The sequence below is a fragment of the Vulpes vulpes genome, chromosome 12 (genome assembly GCF_048418805.1).
Source record: "Vulpes vulpes isolate BD-2025 chromosome 12, VulVul3, whole genome shotgun sequence".
NCBI lineage: Eukaryota > Metazoa > Chordata > Mammalia > Carnivora > Canidae > Vulpes > Vulpes vulpes.
In genome coordinates this window covers 176,763,582-176,787,321 of record NC_132791.1, presented here as the reverse complement: position 1 = coordinate 176,787,321, position 23,740 = coordinate 176,763,582, and the positions used below count along the sequence as shown (strand labels likewise).

At 40.7% G+C, this 23,740-nt stretch overlaps 1 protein-coding gene across 7 annotated transcripts in view; it reads right to left on the bottom strand.

Annotated features, from left to right (window-relative positions):
* CFDP1 (craniofacial development protein 1) overlaps window positions 1-23,740 on the bottom strand; it is a 137,477-nt gene that overhangs the window by 92,190 nt on the left and 21,547 nt on the right. For 5 of the 7 annotated variants that reach the window (XM_025993061.2, XM_072731511.1, XM_025993060.2 and 2 more), the window contains exon 5: window positions 21,915-22,034. The exons of 1 other annotated variant lie outside the window; for it this stretch is intronic. In XM_025993061.2, the coding sequence (XP_025848846.1) occupies window positions 21,915-22,034 (120 nt within the window). Of the gene's footprint in view, window positions 1-20,240; window positions 20,356-21,914; window positions 22,035-23,740 lie in introns of those variants that run through there. One more of the 7 variants, XM_072731515.1, reaches the window with a different exon arrangement.

Below are 23,740 nucleotides of genomic sequence, written 5' to 3'. Positions count from 1 at the left end.
ATTCTTAGACTTGACACAAAAAGTGCAATCCATAAAAGGAAAAATTGATAAACTGGACTTCATCAAAATTAAAAACATTTGCTCTGTAAAAGATGCTCTTGAAAGGATGAGAAGAGGGCAGACTGGGTGGCTCAGTGGTTTAGCGCTGCCTTCGGCCCAGGATGTGATCCTGGAGACCGGGGATAGAGTCCGGCATCAGGCTCCTTGTGGGGAGCCTGCTTCTCCCTCTCCCTATGTCTCTGCCTCTCATTCATTCATTCATTCATTAATAAATATTTTAATTAAAAAAATGTGCAGGGTGCCTGGCTGCAGGCAGGTAGAGCATGCAACATTTGATCTTGTGGTTTGTGTTTGAGTTCCACATATGGTATGGAGTTTACTTAAGATAAAAAATTTTAAAAAGCACTCAAAAAACCCTAAACATGCACCCACCATATGACCCAGCAACTGCACCCCTCTCAGAACATTTATCTCTGAGAAATGAAATTATAAGGGATACAACAGATGTCCACACCCTTTCTCACCTGCTACCAAAATCTGTGAATTAATTATCATATACAGCAAAATGGATGTGATTAAGAGTATGGACCTTAGGATGGGGTGGATTTATCCTAGGTTGTCTGTGTGGGCCCAATCTAATCACAGAGTTCTTAAAAGCAGAGAACCTTTCTCAGCTGGGTCAGAGAGATGAGCTGGATGGAAGGAGGAGTCATGATTCACAGCTTGAGAGGGAAAACAAGTTGTTGCTGGCTTTGAAAACAGAAGAAGGGGGCCATAAACCAAGAATGAGGATGGTTTCCAGAAGGTGGGCTGGTCCACAGATGACAAGACCCCAAGAAAATGAGAACCTAAGTCCTACGTTCACAAGAAACACAAACCTGCTTTGATTTTAATATAATGAGACCCATCTTAGACTTCTGTCTACAAAATTAAAAGAGAATTTGTGCTGTGTAAGCAGTCAAATTTGTAGTAATTAGTCATAGTGGCAATAGAAAATCTATATTCACACAAAAACATGTGCTCGAAGATTTGCAGCACTTTGTAACAGCCCATAACTGGAAACCACCCAGATGTCCTTCAGTGGAAGAATGGTGATACAAGCTGTGGTGCATCCATAGCACAGAATCCTAGTCAGCAATAAAAACAAACTACTGATACACACCACAACCTGAATGAATCTGTAAAGTGAAAAGGGCCAATTTCAAAAGTTTTATACTGTGTGTTTTTCATTCTTGAAATGACAAAATTATAGAAATGGAGAACAAATTTGCAGTTGCCAGAGGGGGCAGCAGGAAAGTGGGTGTGGAGTTTTTTAGTGGGTGTGATTATAAAAGTAACATTAGGGATCTTAATGGACTTAGAAATGTTTTCTTTCTTTTAAATATTTATTTATTTGAGAGAGAGAGAAAGAGAAAATGCACTTATACACACAAGTGGTGGCGGGGAGAGGGAGAAAAAAAAATTTTTTAATGTTTTATTTATTTATTTGAGAGAGAGAGAGAGAGGTAGAGATACAGGCAGAGGGAGAGAAGCAGGCTCCATGCAGGGAGCCCGACATGGGACTCGATCCTGGCTCTCCAGGATCACACCCCAGGATGCAGGTGGTACTAAACCACTGCGCCATCAGGGCTGCCCGGGAGAAAATCTTTAAGCAGACTCCCTGCTGAAGCCCCACATGAAGCTCGATCTTAGAACTCATGAGATCATGACCTGAGCTAAAACCAAGAGTTGGACACTTCACCAACTGAGCCACCCAGACAACCCAGAAATGTTTTCTATTTTGACTGTATCAAGGTCATTATTCTGGTTGTGATATTATAAGATATTGCCATAAGGTGATACTGGGTCAAGGGTTTAAGAATCTCTGTATTATTTTAACAACTGCATATAAAGCTACAATCTCCCAAAATAAAAAGTTTAATACTAATACTAATAATAATAATGCACTGAGTTACTCACAAAATCCAAGAGGGCTCAAAAACCACATTCAGAGGCTAGAAAGAATACCCCCAAATCACACCACAGATTATCCTGGTGAAGACACAGCTGTCACAGCTGCTATGCATATGCTGCAGCTGGTACTCCCAAGAGAGCCCAAGAGTTGCAGTGCTCCTTGCCTCTGTCTCACAAGCCCTAGATTCAAACCTTGGGCAGATGTCTGATTTACGAAGCCAAAGTTCCTAACTAAAAACTAGAAGCAAATGAGGGTGGGGAATCAAGGGTTTTGAATTTTCAGCTTCTTGCCTCCCACAAAAGGTGGCATCTACAAGTTTGAGGGAGTCAGACACTAGACAGACAAAAAGAACGTCCAAAATAATCAAGGATAATGATTTTCAAAACAGTAAGGTACAGCTGAAACCCCTTCTTGGTTACAAAGAAACTGATATGGATATAAGAGAATTTTACACAGGAAAATTCATGTTTTAGAGACTATATCAGAATGTATTCCCAGATATTGTTTCTAAACAGAATAGGGAAACCCAACAGATAGAACAATTTAAATAGCTCAGAAGAGAAAAAAAAGCACTGAACATTTAAGAGATGGCAGTCTTTTAACTAAGAAAATCAACATCTTGAGTAGGAGAAGCAGTGGCTCATAAGTAATATGAAAGATAAGTCACTAGATGTATTTTATTTTATTTATTTATTTTTTTCACTAGATGTATTTTAAAAGGTACTGGCTATTTCTTCCTCTGCTCAGAGTAGTCAAAATGTTTCCTTTAGGTCATTTCAAATTCATAAAATGGAATGAACATTTTGTACTAGTTGTAGGGAAACATGAAAAAAAGCAATATAGGGTATTCGCCGTTAAAGAGCTGACAGTGAACTTCTAGTTCAGGCAAAACTAAAGCTTAATACAACCCAAACGTTTTCCAGATAAAGACCAAAAATGTCAGATAAAATATACTCCAAATTATTTTAAATGTATAAATAGGGGATCCCTGGGTGGCAGAGCGGTTTAGCGCCTGCCTTTGGCCCAGGGCATGATCCTGGAGACCCGGGATCAAATCCCACGTCGGGCTCCCGGTGCATGGAGCCTGCTTCTCTCTCTATGTCTCTGCCTCTCTCTCTCTCTCTCTCTCTCTCTGTGACTATCATAAATAAATAAAAAAAATAAAAAAATAAATAAATGTATAGATAAATTCAAAGACAGAAAGGGAAATCCCAGAGCGCCAGTTCAAAGAAGGAACTGCAAACCACAGTAGCAGCACATGAGCAGACACAGCAGCTTTAGGGCAGTGCATGGGGAGGTGAAAGAAGTTTCAATAACTTCCACCTGGGTTTTGTTATACCTATATAACGAGACTGGTCTTGGGCTTATGGAAGGTGGAGAATTAGAATTAAAATCCTAAATAAAGTAGAAACTCTATGCAGCAGAGGACATATCAGGAAAGCTCACCTAACAGCCTGGGAGCAGACAAAAAAAGCCTTTCTGCCTGGGCTGCAAGGGATAGCGGAAAAAGCACCTCTTGAGAACTGAAACCGTGGGCCTAGAGTCATATGGACTTGGGGATCCCAATTCTAATTTCAATTATAGTACCTGAATGTTCCAGGAGCTCCAAAGCAAGAAATTAACACAAAAATTAGCCCAAGCAAGGGCATATAGAAAAAAAACAAATTCACTCCTATTTCTCTAAGAAATATAACTTCATTAAAGGCCATATGACATCACCTCATAGACAAAACCTTGTTAAAGATGAATAAAAAATACTAAACACAAAAGAAAATAATGCACAGAAGAGCCAACAAAAAATAAGAATAACTCTAGAACCCCAAGAACTTCTCATAAAAGAACTATCAGACAGGAACTATAAGTATATACTTAAAATGGTTACAAATATAAAAGAAAGCCTCAAAATCAAGATCCTATAGAAAAAGAACAAGCAGGGGATCCCTGGGTGGATCAGCGGTTTGGCGCCTGCCTTGGGCCTGGGGCGCGATCCTGGGGTCCCGGGGTCGTGTCCCGCGTCAGGCTCCCGGCATGGAGCCTGCTTCTCCCTCCTCCTGTGTCTCTGCCTCTCTCTCTCTCTCTCTCTCTCTCTGCCTATCATAAATAAATAAATAAATAAATAAATAAATAAATAAACAAACAAACAAATAAATAAATCTTAAAAAAAAAAGAAAAAGAACAAGCAGATTTCAAAACAAACCAAACAATTTTTAAAAATAAAGTGCTCAAAAAAAAAAATAAAGTGCTCAGTCACTGAAATTAAACCAAGTGGACAAAATAAAAGAGATTAGACACAGCTTAAGAAAAAGTAAAGCAGTGGAAAACAGGAAATAACTGGAACCAAAGAGAAGTGAAATAACATGGAAGACAGACTGAAAATCTGACATACACCTAATAGGAGTTGTAGAAGGAGACACAGTAGAATGCAAAAGAGGCAATATTCAAAGAGACAATGCTTGAGAATTTTTCAGAACCTGTAAAAGCCATAAATCCACATTGTATTAAAACTGCAGAAATCCAAAGTTACAGAGAAGAGCTTAAAAGGTAGGGCACGAATAAGAAAGAATAAAATAACTATACTTCAAGGTCAAACATTTTAGGTACCATTAGTGGAACAGGAATACAAGGAAGGCACATATGAGGGAAGAGTGTGGCAGGGCTGAGATGAGGCTTGAAAAGCAGGCAGGATTCCAATAGATGAAGGGGACAGATGAAGGCACCTAGGGGACAGTAGAACAAAGCTGAGGGAGAAGATGGGTAGAGGGAAGGTTTCCTTTATGACTGTCAGAGTAATTCAGAATAAGGTATGGCTGGCTATACAGCTACAGTATGGCATTCACTAATATCAGGCTAAAGAACGTGAACTTAACTGTAGATGAGTATCAAATTTTCGAGCAAGTGTCATAACCTAAACTGAATCTCTGCCAAATTATCCCAGCAGTGGCATACAGGGTGGTTACAGGAAGAGGGACTGCAGGCTGTTAAGTAAACTTAGGAAATGATTACAATAGTACAAACCTTTAGAAAATTCTCCAATCACACAGAGACAGATGCTTAAGACTCAGAAAAAAAGGCAAATGGGAATGGGGATGAAATACATAGAGAAAGAGGGGAGAGGGGATCCCTGGGTGGCCCAGCGGTTTGGCGCCTGCCTTTGGCCCAGGGCCCGATCCTGGGTCTCCAGGATCGAATCCCACATCGGGCTCCCGGTGCATGGAGCCTGCTTCTCCCTCTGCCTGTGTCTCTGCCTCTCTCTCTCTCTCTCTCTCTCTCTGTGACTATCATAAGTTAATAAAATAAAAAATTTAAAAAAAAATAAAAAGAGAAAGAGGGGAGAGAAAGGAGGAGAAGAATAGGAATGAATGTTTATAGACATTATGAATGTATAATTAAAAGCACTGAATGGACTGGGCAGTAAGGAAAAGAAAGGGAAATAACTGAACATACCCTAAGTGGTTGAGGGGAACAGCGGTAGCACATTGTTTTCCTCCAGAGACAGACAGGCAGTTTGGCCCAACAGAAGACCACACTGGACTGGAAAGAAGCCTTCGATTCTAGTCCAGGCTCTCTCTCTCAGATAAGCTACTTAACTTCACAGACTCCGTTTCTTCAGCTCTGTAAAATGGGAGGACTCAGAGACAATGAGTTGAATGTTGGACTGGTGTGGTGTCAAGGAAATTCAGAATCAATTTCTAGCAAACAGGAAGAAATATGGGTCTGGAGCTAAAAGAAAAAGGCAGTACTGGAAGGGCAGAACAGAGAATCATCAAATTAAAGAGATGGGTAAAACTTTAGAGTAGATGAATGATATTACTAAATGCACAAAGAGAAGAAGTCTGTGAATCTTGAGAAAACCTTAAACAAATATGGCAAAGGTGGCAGTAGGAAGCTCAGAGGCGTACCAGTCTTATCAGCAAGGGGTGGCCCGAGACAGTGTATCATAGGGAGAAAGGAGTTGTGTTTCATTTTCCATTGCCAACTAATTTCGTCAGCAACTGATAAACTATAAGGAAAATAAATACCTTTATCACAGACTGTCCCTACCCTGCCTAAGAAACATCAATGCTTTGCTTTCATTATGGTATTAACCAAAGTCCTACTTCAAATGAATTTAAAAAATATATATAACTCCAATTTCATAAAGCCAGATACTTTAAGCCTTCATTTAGCTGGAATTTGGCCTCTCTGGTTCTTATACAATAATGTCAAACACACAGCTGACCTAAGTTAGCCCAATAGGAAAGCTGGCTTCACCACATCAAGACTGAGAAATTGAAGTCCAGACTCGTCCAACAAAAGCTAAACTGGAATGACTTTCTGAAATAGTATAAAAAACTTGGAATTACTTCACCCACAGCACAACACAGAAACATGGCTGGAAAGCAGACATGATGCTTGTGGTTACTGTTCTAAAGGAAACTTCTCCTCAAATCTTTTTTTGAAGCTCGTTACATGAGACAAGAGACCAAGATCAAGAGTGTTTTGCACATGGTTATCCTTGGATCTGATTCTCCTTTCTGGTCTAAACAAGTTATGTCCATCTGACTGTAGAGAAAACTCTCCTTCTCCTTTGGTTTCTCCCTTGTATAGCTCACCATCTATGTCACAAGCAATTGGGCTAAAAGATCTCAGTTTAAAGCAGAAGCCAAGGCAACACATGGGTTTTTCCTGTTCATTCTCAAATTAGCAGCTATTGAAATTGTACCACATTTCAAATTCAAGAAAAAGCCAATAATCGAAAGGCTGTGACATTTTTATGGTCTTATGCATCCAGAATTACTAGATCTAAAAATCCTTGTTCAGAGTCTTTCATTTTCTCAGTGATACAGAAATATTAGCCTAGTTTAGAAGTTTTAACTTATTTCAGCTTAAATTTATCATAAGTTCCCTTGGGTAATGGTTTTGGCAAGAATCCAGAGCTAAGCAACTGAATATAGTAAGTGCTGGCCTTCAGATCAGACTGATTTTCAATCCTGACCAAAATAATTAGAACACAGCTGCTCGGCCTCTCCCATAAGAAAAATTCCTGGACCCAAATTATAATATTTACTTAATATGAATCTTTCTATATAATCATAACCTTCCATGAAATGGCAGCAAGATGCCTGTATCAGAACACATGAATCACTGATTGCTATGCTTAGGATAAGTAACATTCTTCACTGACTTTACAACATTTGGGAATAGTAACCTCCAACATTAAGAACCTACGGAAGAAACAGTACAGGGAGTAGAAATAGTACCTAGATGGCTCAGTTGGTTAAGTATCTGCCTTTGGCTCAGGTCATGATCTTAGCTCCTGGGATCGAGCCATGCATTGGAGAGTTTATCCCTCTCCCTCTCCATGTTCTCTCTCAAATGAATAAGTAATCTACATACCTGAGCCACCCAGGGATCCCTGATGGACCTATAATATACAGTTCCTAAATTGGCTCACAATTTCTCTCAGTGTTCATAAAACTCAGATTTTTACCTGAACTCTTCGGTAACTAAGAATTAGCTAACTTTAATGACTTGATACAGAATGGAGACTACCTATAGTGATACTCAAATCTTAATTACATTTGGCAAATACACAGAAATACAATATTAGTTTATCTTGAAAACAATCTATATTTGGTAAAGGTTTTCAGAGAGGAAACACAAATGAAGTCAGTAGGTTATGAGAATCCAGTTAATGTCATGACTGTGGAGAAAACCCTGACAGACATAGGTAATGGTGTCTGGAAAAAGCCTCTAATGTAACACCAGGGACACTTCAGATTGGTATTGCCTATGTAGCAGCATCTGTTAGGATTTAGGGTTCATATATCTGATGACTCAACAATCCCATTTCTAAGAATCCATCCCCCAGAAATAACAGCATAAGAAACATAAAAATGCATGTATAAGGATCATTAAAGAATTATTCCTAACTGTAAAATTTGGAAAACTAAATGCTCATCAATAAGGGAATAGTTACTCAAACTACAGACTATTTATATAATGGAGTACAATGCAGTCATTAAAATACATAGATGCTTATATTGAACCTGAAAAGATGCCCAAAATAGACTGTTAAGTAAAAGTACAAGTTGCAGACTAATATAGAGTCTGTTTATGTTTTAATGGGTTTTAACTGCACAGGTTCATTTATATGCATTGTTTTGTTTTGTTTTTTAAGTAGGCCGATGCCCAGAGTAGAGCCCACAACCTGAACTCACAACCCTGAAATCAAGACCTGAGCTAAGATCAAGAGTTAGATGCTTAACCAACTGAGCCACCAGCTTCCTCTACTGGGGTTTTTTTTTTTACAGTATAGAACTAAAATGTATTTTCTTTCCCTTATGATTTTAAGATTTTCTTTCTCTAGCTTATTTTATTGTAAGAATGTAGTACATAATACATGTAACATTTAAAATATGTGTCAGACAACTGTTTATGTTATTAGTAAGGCTTCTTTCTGGTCAACAACACATTACTAGTGGTTAAGTTTCTGGGGAGTCAAAAGTTATTGCACAGATTTTCTTTTTTTTTTTTTTCTTTTTAAGATTTTATTTATTTATTCGTGAGACAGAGAGAAAGAGAGAGAGGTAGAGACACAGGCAGAGGGAGAAGCAGGCTCTATGCAGGGAGTCCGATGTGGGACTCAATCCCCGGTCTCTGGAATCATGCCCTGAGCCAAAGCCAGATGCTCAACCACTGAGCCACCCAGGCATCCCTATACACAGATTTTTTACTGCTTGGGGAAGGGGAATCGGCAACTATAAAGACCACACTGTTTAAAGGTCAACTGTATTAGCCTCTAGGGTTGGGAATGAAGAAACAGGCAGGTGACAAGTAAATTTCACGGTTTTTTTTTTTTTTTTTTTTCTGAAAAAAATTAAGTGGTAGAACTATGGGTCATTTTTATTTTCTCATTTGTGATAAAAAAGCAAACAAACATAAAAAAAAGATTTTGCATCTCAAGGAAAGAAATGAGAGAAGAAAAACCACCGTTCAATTTGTAAACACAATGGTAAGAGTTGAAAATAAAACAAATTTTAATTAAAGAAAAATATAGAAACCTTATAGCAATATAGAAATCTCATGCCAAGAGACACTAATATAATTAGGCAAAGAAAAATGTATAATAGCACTCATATATGCCAAATGTAGGAAAGCTTCAAGTTCCTTGTAGCATGCCAAAGAAATATCTTTTCAGGAGAATTCTGCCCTCTAGTGTACACTAAAAGAAGCTAAAACGCAGAACAATGGACAAATTAGTGTTTTAGTATTAGTTAAATTAACCAAAATGGTTTAACTTCATTCCTAGAGCATCATAATTCTCTCCTTAAAGGAAGGTTTTCACAACTTTGCTTCCATTTCCAATGATTATACTAAGTAAACTGTGAATGTCATAATTTCAACTATCCTTTCTATTCCTCCCTATACTCCCAGAGAAGCACCCCGCCTTTTTTTTTTTTTTTAAGATTTTACTTATTTATTTGAGAGAGAGAGAACACAAGCAGATAGAGCAGCAGGCAAAGGGAGAGGAAGATACAGACTCCTCACTGAGCAGGGAGCCCAACTTGGGTTTAATCCCAGGACCCTGTGATCATGACCTGAGCCAAAGACAGATGCTTAACGTACTGAGTCACCCAGGTGCCCCCAAAGCATTTTCCTGACTCATATTTCGCACCAAGAGAAATCTGGCACAACCAAGGTTATAAGACTATAGCAAAATTAAGTTTTAAAAATTTATAACACATATAACCACTGGCTCTTAAACTCACAGACTTTTGAAACTTCTTTAAATTTTTTTTTTTTAATTTTTTATTTATTTATGATAGTCACAGAGAGAGAGAGAGAGGCAGAAACACAGGCGGAGGGAGAAGCAGGCTCCATGCACCGGGAGCCTGATGTGGGATTCGATCCCGGGTCTCCAGGATCGCGCCCTGGGCCAAAGGCAGGCGCCAAACCGCTGCGCCACCCAGGGATCCCTGAAACTTCTTTAAACTACACCACAATGATAAGAACAAAAGGAAGAAGGCTGCTCTGTGTAATAAAGTTCAAATTCCCTAAGGATTTTCTAAGAACACCAGAATTTGTTCTACTCTGGGCAACCTTGAAAACCATTAGGGACACTTCCTAGGCTCATAGTATTTGCTGTAGGTATTAAATCCTGTCATAAACTGACAGAGGTTATCCTCTCCTGGTGACCACAAATGAAAAATTTTCTTGCTTTGAAAGCTTTTCTGTGTTTGAGCTCTCATTTAGACCCTCACATTGGCCAGCACTTCAGTGTCTGACTCAAATGGTCAAATTTTCTATCACTCTCCCCCAACCAAACCAAACAAAACAAAACCACAAAGAATATTACTAGTCTCTCCATTCATAATTATTCCAGTTCCTAGCTTAGCATGGAACAATCTCCTCAAATTAAGAACATGAATGAGATAACCTTTAATAAATTCAAAATATTCCAACTATTCATGTGAAAATCTTTAGAGAATTAATTTAATTTCAATTTCAAACTCATTTACTCTGTAACTGCATTACTCATAGAGGTATATTTAAAAAGCCAGTTAAGAATAAGTGAAAACTGAATGAAGTTGAATATTTAGCATCCACTGAAGAACATGAAGGTAAAGTCCAGTACAGAGTTTTCTTGCCATAATACAAAATACAATCATTCTGGAGTTGACAAGTAAGATAACAGCAGGACCACCAACCCTGACAGAATCAATCATTTCCACTGTCATAGTAGGTCCTTGAAATAACATCTTGGGGTGCCTCAGTGGTACTGGTGGTTAAGCATCTGATTCTTGGTTTCAGCTCAGGTTGTGATCTCAGGGTCGTGAGATCAAGCCCTGAGTTGGGCTCCACAATCAGTGGGAGTCTGCTTGAGATTCTCTTCTCTCTCCCCACTTTGTCCCTCCTGCTTATGCTCACTCACTCTCTCAAGAAGATCTTTGAAAAAAAAAAAATCATTTTAAAAGCTACTTCTAAAAAAATAAATAAATAAAAAAAATAAAAAAATAAAAGCTACTTCTAGCTAGTCCTGCCCTGGAACAAATGATTGCCAGAAGAAACCCACTGAACTGGGCAAGGATTATCTCCTACCTGACTCCCTTGGCAACACCCTCACATAAGCTATCTGCAATGTAGGATTCAGTCAGTAGGAGCCAATTACACACAGAAGCAGCAATAACCATTAGTACTATTATCCCCAGGTGACTGAGTAGATCTTCACTGTGGACCGCTGACACATGATCAATGTACAAACACACCTGAAACTCATTTTTTAAAATGTGCTACCCCTTCAGTTTCATGAGATAGTAATGGGACTGAAATTCAGTATAGGAAACCTGGATTAGCTGTGGTTAATGGGGAAAAAGTCTACAAAGGAAATGGGAGGAAAGGGTCATCTAATTTCCTTAAAAAAAAAAAAAAACAGGGGTCCCTGGGTGGCGCAGCGGTTTGGCGCCTGCCTTTGGCCCAGGGCGCGGTCCTGGAGACCCGGGATCGAATCCCACGTCAGGCTCCCGGTGCATGGAGCCTGCTTCTCCCTCTGCCTGTGTCTCTGCCTCTCTCTCTCTCTGTGACTATCATAAATAAATAAAAATTTTAAAAAAAAAATTAAAAAAAAAAACACAACAGAATTCAAAATAGCTTTCTTTCTTTTTTTTTTTTAAGATTTTATTTATTTATTCATGAGAGACACACAGAGAGAGGCAGAGACCAGGCAGAGGGAGAAGCAGACTCCATGCAGGGAGACCGATATGGGACTCGATCCCAGGACTCCAGGACCATGCCCTGGGCCAAAGGCAGGTGCTAAACCACTGAGTCACCCAGGGATCCCTTCAAAATAGCTTTTAAAGAGTCCCTCATCAGTTATAAAGCTGAAGAGATACCAAAAAAAAAAAAAAAAAGTCAATTAGGAGGGTAAGACTGGTTGTACGACACTGTGGTTGAGAGCTCAGCCTCTGGTCTCAAATGATTCTGGACTGGAACCCTGCCTCCAACAACAACTACAGAATCTCCACAAATTAATAGCGCCTCCCTGAGCCTCAGTTTCCTGGTCTGTGAAATGGGCACAAAGTTAGCATCTACCTCTTAAAGTATTTATGTATAGATTCAAGAAAATAATACATGTGAAACACTTAGCACTGTGCCTTAAATTCAATAATCTATCAATAGGAGCCGTTTATCCTTTTGTAAAAGGTAAAGAACACTTAACATGCAGCATGCTTGAGAAGACAGTATGTCTGATATTTAATCCGAAGGACAAACTGGTCCTAAAAGAAAACTGACCTGGTCATTAAAGGGAAACATGTCATCCCAGCATTAGAAACACCTGACTACAGGAACCCAGCAGGTAACATAAAAGGGAGCAGCTAAGTTGGGGCCAGGAAAGGGCAAACCCCATCCACTCTGTTCCAACTCAATGCTGCTGTAAGGAAAGATGGAGGGCAATGACAATTCTCATTCTAAAGAAAACCAGGAATCCAGATTTTTATGTCAACTCTCCTGATTTTTAAACACTGGCCAAATAAGAACATCTAATGGAAGGCTTGGTTCGGAACTGCCAGTTTGTGAATGCCTGCCCTGGAGTGGGGTCTCAAACCAGAAACTGAAGAAAATCCCAGTGGTTATATAACTGAGGGAACCCCCCCCAACCAACTCCCCTAAAACAGTGTGTCTCAAAGGGGATTTTGGAAAAAAAAATTCTTCTCAGTATAAGCTGTCCTAGGTAATGCAGATATTTAGTATTCCCGAACCCCACGCACTAAGTACCAGTGGTCTCCTCAAGTCTTGTAACAACCAAAATATTTCCCCCACACATTTCTGAACACCTCCTATTGATAGCACCACAACCACTAAGAATAACAAAGTTAAATTCAAGAGTTAGTGGGAAGGTCAAGAACGTCTCTTTTCAACCAGCAATAAAATAAGAACACGGCCAGCCCTGAGTCAACTGAACTAAAATCCCAAATGATCATCAAACAGGAAATCTCACTCAGTAGAAAGATTAAAGCTGGTTGTGGGAAAAAAATCAAAAGGCTAACATCCCTCTATTTCTAGAATTAATTAAGACAGTAGAAAACTGCCTTCTCTTTTTTTCTAGCCATTGCTATAATAGTGTTACTGAACGTCATAGTTGTTGTTTGTTTGTTTTTTAAGATTTTATTATTCATGAGAGAGACAGAGAGAGAGAGGCAGAGATATAGGCAGAGGGAGAAACAGGCTCCATACAGGGAGCCCGATGCGGGATTTGATCCTGGGATCATGACCTGAGCCAAAGGCAGATGCTCAACTGCTGAGCCACCCAGGCGTCCCACATCATAGTTTTTCATAGTTTTTCATAGTTTTTCCTATAGCCAGAGCTTACAAACAGAACTGCACATGCTTCAGAGAAATCACAGTGGAAGAAATCTAGGCAACCAAAGCACCCACCCTTTGGTAACATTCCTGGATTTTTCTCTTACGGCTCATTCTCCTATTCAAGAGCATGACCAAATTGCCATATGACAGAGCAATTCCACAGCCATGTACATACCCAAGTGAAAACACATGTCCACATGAAAACCTGTACATCAATGTTCATAGACACCTTATTTATAATAGCCAAGAAATGAGAACAATTTCATGTCTATCGAAATGAATGGATCAACAAAACATGGTATATTCATATAGGGGATTACTATTTGGCCATAAAAAGGAATGCAGTACAGAAGCATGAATGAATCTTGAAAACATTATGCTAAGTCAAAGCCAGACAAAAAGGACAAATATCGTATGATGCAATTACATAAAATGTCCAAACAGGCAAACCCAGTAGACACAGAAGATCAATTAGCAGTTGCCTGCGAGTGTGGGAGATAGGTAGGGATGCAGAGCAACTGCATTTCTTTTCTGGAGTGATGGAAATCATCGTGTTTGCAGAGTTTTATGAACTCACAACTCTGTAAATATGCTAAAAACCAATGAATTGTGTATTTCAAATAAAAACAGCTCAATAAAACTGTTTCTAAAAAGAAAAAAAGCACATTCAATTTTAAATCATTAAACTAATACCATTTGTTCCCTTAAAGACTATATATTATTACAGGTCATTTCTGCTGGAAACCCACTTTCTCTCAATCATCTTAATTATTACCCATAAGCCCTTACTCATAATATTTACTTTTTTGAAACAAGCTGATTTTCCTCTTCCTTGGAGTGGCCATTCTCTAGGCATTAAAAGTAACCTCACCAGGTACATCTCTTCACCAGAACAGGGGCACATACCAACTATTCAGGCATCTCACCAGGGCCTCAGACCAAGAGATAAAGTCAGACTTCTGAGGGAGCTTGTCTTTGTTGTTGTTGATACGAATACATTTACTGTGAATAACTCGGGCGGTCCTTTCTTCTGTTAGTAAAGATACTCAAAATATTATTACAGCTTTTAAATGCTCTTCTCCACATGAGAGCAGCTCCTTTAAAAGTAAAAGGGCTTAAAAGCTGATCAAGATAGATCAGAACTCTGATCATTGTAACAAGAGATTCTGATAAAAAATTAGAAACCTTTCCACCTAACATTGTGGCTCTGCCTAATTTTTGTTACTTAAAGTGAAATGCTCAATGCTATCAGAAGGCTGTACACCGAAAAATGTAAAAATCTTAAAAGCCAACAAGGTCTTGTCAACTCCTGTCCAATGAGACTGGGAGGGATGAAATCACCTGCTCAGCCAGAAAGAATGCTGCACAGATGAATGGCTCCTGGAGACCATCTGGTCAAGCACACTGAGCACAGACAAACCACAGAGACAGTCGGGGGCTACTGTCCTCCCAGACCTTTCGTCTGGGTCTCCTACCTTCAGCAGTACACTATGCAGAATTCTAACTTTTCTTTTTTTTTTAAGAATTTATTTATTTATTAATGAGAGACACACAGAGAGGCAGAGACATAGAGGCAGAGAGAGAAGCAGGCCCCATGCAGGAAGCCTGATGCAGGACTCAATTGCGGGTCTTCAGGATCACGCCCTGGGCTGAAGGCAGACACCTAACCGCTGAGCCACCCAGGTGTCCCGAATTCTGACTTTTCTATATGGGAGGCAAATGTTGCTAACCTCTACTCACGATGTGTGAGACTCAACAGTAAGGTCTTTTCTCTCTCTCTCTTCTCTCAAGAGACCAAGAAGACAAGACAAAACTACATGGAAAAATGATGTTTTTCACTCTTATGTTTCATTGCTTCAGGTCATTTCCAATCTATAAGGAAGCGACTAAACAGCAAGCCCTTAAGTAAGTTGATGCCTGCGGCTAGGATTATAAACTTTAACAAGTCTCACCTGGAATCTCTGTGAAGCATAAAATCAAGCTTTTTAACCCTGAGTTACGGCTGGGCCCAGAGTAGTAGGACAGCTTTTGTGAAAGGAGCAGTCCTACAGGGTTAATGGGTTCTGTGTCCTAGGGGTTTACACTGTCACCACCTCGGTGGAAAACAAGAAGGCTCAGCTGGTAGTGATAGCCCATGATGTGGATCCCATTGAGATGGTTGTCTTCCTGCCTGCCCTGTGTTGTAAGATGGGGGTTCCCTACTGCATTATCAAGGAGAAAGCCAGGCTGGGGCATCTGGTCCACAGGAAGACCTGCGCCACTGTCGCCTTCACACAGGTTAACTCGGGAGACAAGGGAGTTCTGGCTAAGCTGGTAGAAGCCATCAGAACCAATTACAATGACAGATATGATGAGATCCACCATCACTGGGGAGGCAACGTCCTGGGTTTGAAGTCAGTGGCTCACATCGCCAAGCTGGAAAAAGCAAAAGCTAAAGAACTGGCCACCAAGCTGGGCTGAGTAGACGCTGTTGAATTTTCTGTACATAAAAATAGTAAAAGGTTCTCTTTCAAAAAAATAAAATAAATAAATAAACTTTAACAATAGCCTACTGCTGGAATAGGTGAGTAGTAAGTGTGAGGATAAAGGATGACCTACCCAAATACCCACGAAAGCTGGATTCAAATGGCTGTCGATGCTGGAGTGGGGACTGGCGGGGCTGTGGGCAGCCCTGGGGAGCATTCAGGGCAAGAAATGGATCAAGAGGGATCCCTGGGTGGCGCAGCGGTTTGGCGCCTGCCTTTGGCCCAGGGCGCGATCCTGGAGACCCGGGATGGAATTCCACATCGGGCTCCTGGTGCATGGAGCCTGCTTCTCCCTCTGCCTGTGTCTCTGCCTCTCTCTCTCTCTCTCTCTCTCTGTGTGTGACTATAATACATAAATAAAAATTAAGAAAAAAAAATGGATCAAGAGTTTAGAACAACAGGACTACAGGAATTCAGACACACTGAGCTATTGTGCTTTCTACAACTAAATGTAGAGAACGCTTCTTATTGTCTCTGATTTCTGCCTCTAATTAAAATCGGGTGTTTGGTTTACTTCATTCCCAAAGCATAAACTTTGGCTTTTTATAGCCCAAGCAGTGTGCTATTTTAAACATGTAAAGGAAATGCATTTTCAGTTACAAACATTTGCTCCTGTGAATCTGTTCTTATTTGCTAGCAAAGGATGTGGGACAGGATGTTTTACCCTCCTGCTCTGGTTTTCCTGTATTGCTTAAATCTGTTTAGAGAAAGAAAAATAAACAAATAGGAGTGTTTCTGCTGGACAATTTCTATAAACTGAAGCAACTCCAAAAATGAAAATGAAAAACATCTGTGGAAAAATATTACAATAATTTTATATTAATAAATTGTATTCTTACAGATTCTTCCCTTGAAAAGACATCCCATGCCAGGCATGTGCTTCCTGCAGCAGATACTAATGTTTGCACTGATAAAATGTGACCACTTGGACACCTCAGATCAGATGGATTCCTCTTGACCCCATCTTTTCCCACGCACAATTACAACTGGACAAGCTTTCTGAGATGCATTTCAGAAAAATGATCATGCCAACAACCTTGAAGGTCACCTTCTGGACTTATTAAAAAATTTATTCAGAAATTTTCAATGTACAACTCTGAGCACTTTTTTAACTCAACAGACATATCTTGTAATCTGTTATATTCCGTTACTGCATTTTATAAGACATTGGAGTGTCTGGGTGGCTCAGCTGATTAAGCATCCAACTCTCGGGGAATCCCTAAGTGGCTCAGTGGTTTAACGCCTGCCTTTGGCCCAGGGCATGATCTTGGAGTCCTGGGATCGAGTCCCACATCAGGCTCCCTGCATGGAGCCTGCTTCTCCCTCTGCCTGTGTCTCTGCCTCTCTCTCTCTTCTGTGTCTTTCATGAATGAATGAGCGAACGAACGAACGAACGAATGAATGAATAAATAAATAAATAAATAAATCTTTAAAAAAAAAAAGCATCCAACTCTTAGTTTTGGCTCACTCAGATCATGAGCTGAGGGTCATGAAATCAAGTCCCATGTTGGGCTCCATGCTTAAGATCCTCTCTCTCCCTCTCCCTCTGCACTCCTCCGGTGCACTCTAAATAAATAAATAAAATCTTTAGAAGAAACTGATTTTAATCAAATTTCACTTGACCCCCTTTTATAAGGGACTTGGCAGCCCATTCATCTATTGAAAAGGTATTTTACCAACCAGCCCCTCCAGATTCCACCTGTCTTTCAGCTCTCTGTCCTAGATGCTGTCCTGTATAAACACCTCAAGAAAGACACTCTTCTTTATCAAACCTTAATCAGGCTCCTTTGGGTCCTCTTCTCAATTCGGCCTCCATCTTGGCCTCCATGCTTGCTAGGCTTGCATTTTAGCAATTGAGCCCAATTTTAGCAAGAATCCTGCCAGATTAGTTTTAAGAAATTCCTCCAATCTTGATATATGATCACCCTTGATATGTAAGTTTCTCATTTCCCAGCCTTGATGTCTAAGTACTCAGCCTGCCTTCAGCAAGAATCCTGTTAAGTCTGTTTAACAAGAATCTCCCTATCCCTGGTGTCTCTTAGTAATGTTCATCCTCAGACACCCTCCTGGCTACCTTCATTCTGCTCCTTGACCATAAATCCCCAGCTGTTTTTGCTGTACTGAGAGCTGAGCCTGATCTCTCCCCCTTATTGTGATAGTCTTGCCACCTACTGTAATAATCTTGAGTCTTCCTTACCATTTTACTGTCAGAATGTAGTGTCACAGCAAGCAGTGGGAAAGAAGGAGGAATGGGAGATCTGGATATTAATCTGGTTTTTCATCACTTAGTGAGTTATTAAACTCTCCCGAAAGAATGCTAATTTGAGGATGCCATCTGTTTCCTGCTGGGTCTCCCTAATACAGATATCATCTCAGCAATTTATCCTTGAGAGCTATTCACTCTTTCCAAGAAAGGAAGACATGAATACAGAACAGTGACGCTTCCACAAGTGACACAATGACTGAAGCAAGCTGACCTTGGTAAGCTGCCTCTTCTCTAGTTATCTTCATCATTAGAGCAACAGAGTGTTTTCTGAAATAAACATGGTTTTCAACTAGAATCTCTAAGCATCAATAGGGGATTATTTAAAGAAATATTTATTTCTGGGACTCCTGGGTGGCTCAGCGGTTGAGCGTCTGCCTTTGGCTCAGGGCATGATCCTGGGGTCCTGGGACCGAGTCCCACATTGGGCTCTCCGCAGGGAGCCTGCTTCTCCCTCTGCCTCTCTCTTTGGGTCTCTCATGAATAAATAAATAAAATCTTTTTTTTTTTAAATTTTTTATTTATTTATGATAGTCACAGAGAGAGAGAGAGAGAGAGAGAGAGACGCAGAGACACAGGCAGAGGGAGAAGCAGGCTCCATGCACCGGGAGCCCGATGTGGGATTCGATCCCGGGCCTCCAGGATCGCGCCCTGGGCCAAAGGCAGGCGCCAAACCGCTGTACCACCCAGGGATCCCAATAAATAAAATCTTAAAAAAAAAAAAGAAATATTTATTTCTGTCTGGTACTTAATCCAGAGTTAATTTTTACAGTAGGATTTTTATTTTTAAAAAAATTTTTTAAATTTTTTTAAAATTTTTATTTATTTATGATAGTCACAGTGAGAGAGAGAGAGAAAGAGGCAGAGACACAGGCAGAGGGAGAAGCAGGCTCCATGCACCGGGAGCCCGACGTGGGATTCGATCCCAGGTCTCCAGGATCGCGCCCTGGGCCAAAGGCAGGCGCCAAACCGCTGCGCCACCCAGGGATCCCCTACAGTAGGATTTTTAATAAATGTAAGAGACACTGTTTAATAATACCACATACATGCCTGGTAACCCAAGTAAAACCTGCAGAATACTATTTATCAAATTCAGATTGTAGTAGATTGTGAAATCAATTCAGTGGACCAAAACATTCTTTTTTAATGACATATACTACACACAGTCATTAAAACAGCAAATGAGAATTCATCATGCGTAGTAAAGGTAAATATTACACCAAATTTTCTTTTACTTTTTTACATACCTATTATTTATAAATATACTAGGACATACTATAAAACATATTCCTTACTGTGAGTCAACCAAATCTGAAAGCTACTGGTTTGAAGAGAAAACCTTTCAAACAATATAATTATAAGGCTAAAAACATGCTGCTTCATCCTACAGATACATTTTTTTTTAATCCCAATCCTCACTAAAAATAGTTTATTTTGTCACTTGGTATAAAAATTTTATGAAATAATACCACATAGTATAGTGCACTATTTCTTCATTCCATTTTCTTTCTTTTCTTTTTTGTTTTTTTTTTTTTGTTTTTTTGTTTATTCATGAGAGACACACAGAGAGAGGCAGACATAGGTAGAGGGAGCCTGATGTAGGACTTGATCCAGGGATCACGATCTGCCAAAGGTAGACACTTGCCACTGAGTCACCCACGTGTCCCTATTTTCTTTTTTTTATTTATTTGAGGGAGAAAAGGCATGCACAACCAGGGGGGAGAGGCAGAGAAGCAGATTCCTCACAGAGCAGGGAGCCTGATGCAGGCTCGATTTCAGGACCCTGGGATCATGACCTGCGCTGAAGGCAGATGCTTAATCAACTAAGCCACCCAGGCACCCCCATTTTAAATGATGATCGCAAACCACAGCTTGAAAACTACTGTCTTAAAATATGATCAGGGCCAGTGTGGAAAGCCCTGTTCACATTATTCTGTTACTCCCATGGCTGCCCTCCTTGGTGTTTATGTCATTTCCACTGTGGTAGCAAGCTCTCAAATCCTTTTCCTTCTTAAGTTTCTATGTAACTGCTATGTGACTTCTGCCACCTACTAGCTCCAGTGGGATAGAAAGCCTTGGGGTAAAGAGCAGATGAAGAGCATGCGGCAGAAGCGGACATGGCCCAGCCACATTCCTGCACTTGCCACCACCACACATGCTGAGAGCAGCATCACACATGCTGAGAGCAGCATCTTACCACAAGTCCCTGCTGCTCACAGCTGGGGACTGAGGGCATGTAGAAGCAGTCCTGAGCCAGTGACAGGCGGGAGCTGGAAGAAAACAATCCCAGTCTCCTTGCCCTGGCCATGTTCTTCACCACCTCCCTGAGATACCAAGCAGAACCAAGGGAGCACCAGCCAATAATGGCAATAACCTGCTAGAATCTATACATCTTACCCAGGCTTCCTTCCTCACCTCTTCCACCTCCCTACTGGAGCTTCCTGAAGTCACCTCCCATGATAATGACTTGTACTCAAACCTTTGTCTTGGGGTCTGCTTTGGGTAAACACAAACTAGCTGAGCACACAAGCTTATATAGCACTGTTTGGAGCCAGGGCTACAAAGATGAGAAAGGCCTGTCCTAGAAAAGCTCATAATGTGATAGGAAAACCAAAGATTTTTTTTTAAAAAAATTTTGTTATGTAATGTAAAAAACAAAACTTCAGGGATCCCTGGGTGGCGCAGCGGTTTGGCGCCTGCCTTTGGCCCAGGGCGCGATCCTGGAGACCCGGAATCGAATCCCACGTTGGGCTCCCGGTGCATGGAGCCTGCTTCTCCCTCTGCCTGTGTCTCTGCTTCTCTCTCTATCTCTCTGTGACTATCATAAATAAATAAAAATTAAAAAAAAAAAAAAAAAAACTTCACTATCCATAGCAACGAGGTAGGTAGGTATGCTCAGGAAGAGAAGGAAGAAGTGACAAACTGTGTGACTGACAGGTCAGAGAAGCCCCCAGAGGTGATCTGCTCCACCCCCAACCCTCTAGGACACAGCCCTCCCCACAGGAGTCAGTGGCTGATGGGCGCTGCCGATGGGCCAGTCCATGTCACCATCACTGTAGGCTAGCGCGCCTTGGCTTCTCATATTTACTCTGATGCTTTACACCATACACACAGGTTATGAAGAAGGAAATTTGTATTTCCCCCAAAGGAAAAAAAGTCTAGTCTTCAGCTAAAAATAACTCAAGGAATATGGAAAACACAAAGAGAGGAAAACTATTAAGTTCCCTATAACGTGTTAATAGAATTATTTGTAAATCAGCTTTGACCTTCCTATGTTCCTTTGAGGTCCTTGTGGTCCCTGAGCGCTCAACCCTGTTATTTACTAGAAGTGCTAATAAACTGCTGATATTTTTATTCAAAAATTATTTTTAAGTGTAAAGTCTACTACATATTCGGCTCTGTGGTCAACACTGGAAATCAGGGGACGCCTGGGTGGCTCAGCGGTTGAGCATCTGCCTTTGGCTCAGGACATGATCCTGGGGTCCTGGGATCGAGACCCGCATCAGGCTCCCCATAGGGAGCCTGCTTCTCCCTCTGCCTGTGTCTCTGCCTCTCTCTCTCTCTGTGTATCTCACGAATAAATAAATAAAATCTTTAAAAACAACAACAACAACAACATTGTAAATCAGCACTTTTTTAAGGCTGGAATCAAATAAGAAATTTTTCTTTGCATCTCCATTTTGGTAACTATTTCAGCAAAGGCAAAGCAGCAGCATAATGCCTGCTCTCAGAAAACAAGTCAGGCCAGCTACAGTTAAAGTGAGCGCTTGTACTGAAAACAGCTTCTCAACATGCCAGGCATACCTGAGCCTGAGACCAGAACACTCACCCAGACCCAGCAGGGAGTGACGGCAGAGGTGCAGGGACAGTAGCCTGTGGCTTTTCTTTCTCATTTTGCTTGAAGAAAGATTTGGCTTCTTTAGATGTAGCATCCACTTCCTTAGTCACCCTGTGTCAAGGAAGGAGACATCAAGTTTACAAGAATAAAAAGAGAGAAACAAAATCTAAGCAAAGGGGGCGGCCTAGGTGGCTCAGCAGTTTAGCACTGCCTTTAGCCCAGGGCCTGATCCTGGAAGACCCGGGATAGAGTCCCACGTCGGGCTCCCTGCCCAGAGCCTGCTTCTTCCTCTGCCTGTGTCTCTGCCCCTCTCTCTCTGTGTCTCTCATTAATAAATAAATAAAATCTTAAAAAAAAAAAAGTATTTTCAAAATCTAAGGAAAGGGAATAAGTGACAATAAGGAAAACACACAATTGGCTCCCAATGAGTTCTGGCGGCTAAGGTTTCTGATTCAAGTCTACTACAACAGTTCTAAACAAAGGCATTTTCCTTTACTAAAAGAATTAACAACGTATGTACCTATCTCCCTAAAATCTCCCCATTACTTCTGTCAGCTTCTACATACTCCAGTGGTCACTGCTGAGTCATAGTCCCTGGGGGCTGTGGACAGGACGGCTGAGAGAGCTCTCCCACTCCACCTCACATGTAGATTAGGACTCACATTTAAAGGTCTGGGGAGGAATGGGGAGATGGAATATTTGGGAGAAAAATACTAACATTTCAAGAAGAGCAACAATATAAACTGGAAATATTCTGCAGAATACTCCTGTTTCACAGCTAAAATAACCCAAAGATGAAACAAAATGCCTTAAAACTGGCTAAACAACACTCATTTGGGAGTGAAAAAAGCTATAAAGAATCCTGTCTGATTTCAAATCTGGAAAAATGGTCCTCAATAAAACTGATTCCTAAAGGATCAAATAAGGTTACAGTGTCTGAGATTCCTGCTAACGAGAGGACAAGTGTCCAATGCCTGCTTAGTCTTGCCAAGTCAAAAAACATCTGAGGAATTCTGTAGAAATTCCAATCTATCTGTAGGAGTGTTCAAGATTAAGGTCATTGCACCATGAGCATTCAACCAGGTCCTCCAGATTAAACGGGCCAAGAATACTGACAGGTGAATTGGATAAATTCCATCTTTGCAGGAATGTAAGTCTCTGCCTCTTCTCTCCTTCCGACTAGGCCTCTTGGGAGCAGCAGTAAGTTTTCTTATTGAGAGCCATTTCACTCCTGCACTCAGTACGGTGTCACCGACTCCAGGAGCACAGAGTGAGTTTGAGAGTCCTGTATTGAGAACCTTCCCTGGGAAACACTGGCAAGTTAATCTTGAGGAGTGATTAAACACAACACCAGCTTCTGTTACTCCCCTGCCCATGTTCTTGCAATGGCTCGGTCTTACTCAGGATGAGACAGCAATTGCTGAACCTCCTGTTCGAGGCCCTCTAAAATCTGGTCCTACTCTTTACTAGGCTTATTTTGTGCATCTCTCACTCTCCCCAATGAACTTCTCAGTAACAAGAGCCAAGAGCCAAAAATAAGAGAGAGAATTTATACCAGAGATCAGACCATCATTCAGCAAATATACATTCCTTCCTGACTGACCAAGAAGAAACTTGTCTAATCCACTGATTCCTTGAACCTGGGTGCACGCTTTGATAGTCAATAAGATGTCAGCTGATCTGACAGGAAAAGCAGCTTTAATATTGTGCTATTTCATTAGTCCCTTGAGTTCCTCCTCTTAGCCCTGTATTCTTACACCTCAGGTACCAGCTAGTCCAAGATGGCTGAAGGACACACACTGAAGATATGAATCCAC